This window comes from Mus pahari, chromosome 13 (genome assembly GCF_900095145.1).
Source record: "Mus pahari chromosome 13, PAHARI_EIJ_v1.1, whole genome shotgun sequence".
Lineage (NCBI taxonomy): Eukaryota > Metazoa > Chordata > Mammalia > Rodentia > Muridae > Mus > Mus pahari.
In genome coordinates, this window is record NC_034602.1 from 1,340,660 (window position 1) to 1,345,175 (window position 4,516).

The 4,516-nt window shown below is 36.9% G+C and overlaps 1 protein-coding gene across 5 annotated transcripts in view; it reads right to left on the minus strand.

Annotated features, from left to right (window-relative positions):
* Positions 1–1,943: 1,943 nt before the first annotated feature.
* Clhc1 (clathrin heavy chain linker domain containing 1) overlaps positions 1,944–4,516 on the minus strand; it is a 30,272-nt gene continuing 27,699 nt past the window's right edge. For 3 of the 5 annotated variants that reach the window (XM_029545179.1, XM_029545181.1, XM_029545180.1), the window contains one exon: positions 2,065–2,258. In XM_029545179.1, the coding sequence (XP_029401039.1) occupies positions 2,065–2,258 (194 nt within the window). Of the gene's footprint in view, positions 2,259–4,516 lie in introns of all 5 variants that reach the window. The other 2 variants (XM_021210790.1, XM_021210789.1) reach the window with 1 other exon arrangement.

A 4,516-nucleotide genomic window follows, 5' to 3' on the forward strand; every position in this document is an offset into this window, starting at 1 on the left:
GTTCTTGTGAGCTTGCTCGTGTGCACATATTCACACACACACACACACACACACACACACACACTTTTAAAAAGAAGAATGCTAAAATATTTAAATATAGTCTAACCTTTTTCTTTAAAGGACCAGCTTCCTAAGAATACCAGTCCTCAGGAATAGTCTTTACACTGTCCAAACTCCCAGGCAGAAGCACATATTAAAAATATGACTAAGGTGGCTCAGCAGTTAGGAGCACTGCCTGCTCTTCCAGAGGATCTGGGTTTGATTCCCTGCACCCAAGTGATGGCTCACAAACATCTGTAACTCCAGTTCTAGTAAATAGGATTTGATGCCCTCTCTGGTCTCCTCAGGCACTAGGCATGCAAATGGTGCACAGACATACATTTGGGCAAAACATAAAATAAAATTTTTTTAAAAAATTACTAAGTGCTGCAGTGATGGCTCTGCACTTAAGAGAACCTGAGTTCTTATTCTCAGCAGAAGCATGGCAGCTTACAACCACCCACAATTCCAGTTCCAGGGGATCTGGAGCCCTCTTCTGGTCACTTTGAGTACTGCATCTCATGGAGGCAAAATTTCACCCATACACAAAATATTAAAATAAAAACTTTAAAATGTGTGACAAGACCTCATTTCTTCCCTTATAAAAATTCAAGAAGCCAAACCTAATATCTCACAACTATAACCAATACTGTGGAGGCTAAGGCAAGAAGACTGGGTGACCTTGAAGCCAGCCTGAGCTTTACAGTAAGACTATCTCAACAAAACAAAATTTGAACTTCTAGGTTTACTGCCACTTCTGCTGCCATCTGTCAAGTCAAATCTGTAATAAATTCTAGTAAGCCCTACCCACAGAAAGGTCTCCATGCTGGCTAGCATGCTTCCCCTTTCATGCTTACTATCAGGATTATAATTGCTTGCAACTTTACTTCAAGATCTCAGGTACTCACAAATTATATACGATTTTATTATTCATTTTATTTTTTATTTTTATTTTTATTTTGAGACAGGGTTTCTCTGTATAGTCCTTGCTATCTTGGAACTCTCTGTAGACCAGGCTGGCCTTGAACTCAGAAATCTGCCTGCCTCTGCCTCCCGAGTGCTAGGATTAAAGGGGTGCACCACCACGCCCGGCTCATCTTATTCATTTTAATAGAAAATAAGGAAATCATTATTGAGTTAAGCCACTGTGGGTGTTACATGATCCTTGATCCAAAAAAAACAAAAAACAAAAAACAAAAAACAAAAAGACAGAAAAGAAAAAGTATCTTTCTCAAGACCTCCTCTTTCAATCAATATCTAGAAACCACTAGAATTATATGAAATAGAGAGAAATGGATTAGGTTTTGTTGTGGTAAATGCCTTTAATCCCAGCCTCTCACGTTCCAGGACAGCCAGGGCTACATAGAGAAACCCTGTCTTCAAACAAACAAACAAACAAAACAAAACATGCCAAGATTCTAAACTTCAGTAGGAGTCTGACCTTCACTGTATATAAATGGCAAAGGTTATATACAAAGTGTATATGTGTGAGTGTGTATGTGCTAGTGCATGTGTGTGTGAGTCCAGGGATATGGACAGATATCAAAGAATAGAGTCACGTTTGAATCAGCAGAACAAAGCTAGTCTAGTTTTTTCCCCAACATGTCCAGTCTTTAAATAATATTCTACTTTTCTTATTGAAGCAAAGTTCCAATATTTGACATTTAGAAAGTCAGCACACTGGCCGAGCATTACCCACACCTTTTCAGTTCTGGGCATCAGATCAGATGGTAGCAAAGGTGTCTATTTGGACATCAGCTTGTTCTAAGGTAGAAATGCTATGCTAGTTTATTCAAAGTTACACTCTTGGATTTGCTCAATATTCTCTATAAGAAGTAACCACATGGTAGAGGGAAGCAATGTTTCAGTGTTTCAAGATCAAATATAAACATCGTATTAGAAGTGTGATTTACTGCTGAGAGCTTTATACTCAACATTTATTTATATTAATTATGCTAAAACCGGCTTCCCCAGGTAATGCCTGTAAAATGTTGAACAAGTGCCCTCAGGGGTTAAAATACAGAATTACCAAAAAACATGTTCCATTATGTTGGTGGTATCATCTTCAGAAATTTCTGAAACTCCAGCCTGGGATCGAAGAATGGACATGATGTCATTAAACAAATTTTTAAAACCATTCTGCAAACAGATATTTGCTATTTCTTGCCACTTTTCTAAGGAGCAAAATAAATCACTCATCACAAGATGCTCAATCACATCTGGAAAAAAAAATATAGTATTACATTACAGAATTTCCTGTTAACTTGATAATCCTTCAAAAATAAAGAGACATCATTGCAACATAGTTACTCTCAAACCAGGCCTTGGACCAGAAAGTTTCATGCTTATCATAATAAGTAGAGTGCTCAGTCCCAGGTCTTGTAAGTTCCTGAATATTAATGTATCAGCTCAACCCTGGAACATGACTCACCTTCCATGCTCCCCAGTCAACTCCTTTGTATAAGATAGCTTTGTATAAGGTAGCTTTTTTGAAGGCTGTAAGCTCAGAGTACAGTCCTTCTTATAGGCACGCGGCACTGCTCGAAACCATTGAGTGCTGGCAGTCTTGTGCTTGGGTTTTCCTAATACTTTCAAACAGCTTCGTAAATGTTTCAGTGTTGCTGCCCAAGGATTTAAGAAACTCCTTTGCAAACCTCAACCCTTTCTCTAAATAGAGAATGTTCTATGTAGTTATTATCTATAACTACTATTTTCCTAAAAGAAAGGAAAGGGTTTGCTTTTATAGAATTCTAGTATGATTTACTTTTGGAAGATAACTGATAGTAACTCTTTGGTATTTATCAATTATTTGTTTGTTTGTTTATTTGCTTTGTGTATGAGGGGACACATATGGTGGTGTAGATGTACGGTCACAGAAGTATACACCAGTGAGCTCCTTAAGAATGACTAATCTTCTATTGTGGAGTCAGGGTCTCTCACCAACCACCACGCTTGCCACGTGGGCTACAGTGGCTGGGATGACCAGCAGACCTCCCAGGACGGGCCTTCCTGACTCCCCAACATTGGAGTTACAAATATGTGCCCCGTGCCTGACTTATTACATGTGCTCTGGGAGCTGCGCATAGATGGGGCTACTTTCCAACCCAGTATCTATCCATCAGTTTACTGCATTACTTATATAACTTTGCTAAGAAAGACTTTTCTTTGATTAATATCTTCATTACTATTTAATTTTGAACACAATTGTTATTTTCCTATCAAATATTTTAGTTACTACTTGTAAGATAAATTTAGAATATTAAATTATCTTCCTCAATATATTTTCAGGTAATTTAATATTCTTTCTTTGACTTCAAACAACAATTTGAAAATTTATCTGCTTAGGCTTCCATATTAAATTAATGTAAGGGGAAAATGTAAAATTTAATTAGTTTCTCAATGTTATTGCAAAGTTATATTAAGAGAAACTATCATATGAAATATGCATATAATGGATTTATAAATTATATAAGGTTTTTAGCTAACTAATATTTAAAATACATGTAAAATGATTGCTGACTTATATGGTCACTTACATTAACCTTTTATAAGAGTGCTGCCTCTTACAATTCTCATTGAGCTTAGTAAAGATTTGTCATTCTAATTCCTTCAACAAACATATCACATTGTCAATAGATTTACTAACATGGTAGTTTTCACATTTTCAAACTTCTAATGTTAACTCTGGAAAATTTGAGCTAAGTTTAATTATCCTGAACTCTATAAATAGCTCATTACTATCTCTTTTATTACAGCACTTGTGGTTACTTACCCATGCTAATATATTTTTTTTCTGAAAATACCTCTTGCCTTCAAAGAGAATGAACTTTTGTCAGACCTCAAAATCAAGTTAATAATATGCTTTAAGAACATTTAAAAGTTGGGGCTGCAGCCAGGAATGGTGGCACACGCCTTTAATCCCAACACTCATTCAGGAGGCAGAGGCAGGCGGATTTCTGAGTTCAAGGCCAGCCTGGTCTACAAAGTGAGTTTCAGGACAGCAAGGTTATACAGAGAAACCCTGTCTCGAAAAAAAAAAAAAAAAAAAAAACAAAACCAAAAAAAAACAAAAAAAGTTGGGGCTGGTGAGATGGCTCAGCTGGTAAGAGCACTGACTGCTCTTCTGAAGGTCCTGAGTTCAAATCCCAGCAACCACATGGTGCCTCACAACCATCCGTAACGAGATCTGATTCCTCTTCTGGAGTGTCTGAAGACAGCTACAGTGTACTTACATATAATAAATAAATAAATAAATCTTTAAAGAACATTTAAAACTCAATCTGCTGTCCTACTGTGTACTCAGCCTGTTTTAAGTTTAACCCTCCTTTAAGAAAAGATTGTAACCGATTTACCATGCCTGGACTACCCACTTAATTACCTTTTACAACCGAAGCTAAATGCATAGCTTTACTCTTAAACTATGTCCTCTTCTATAAGAGTGTGTGTGTGTGTGTGTGTGTGTGTGTGTGTGTGTGTG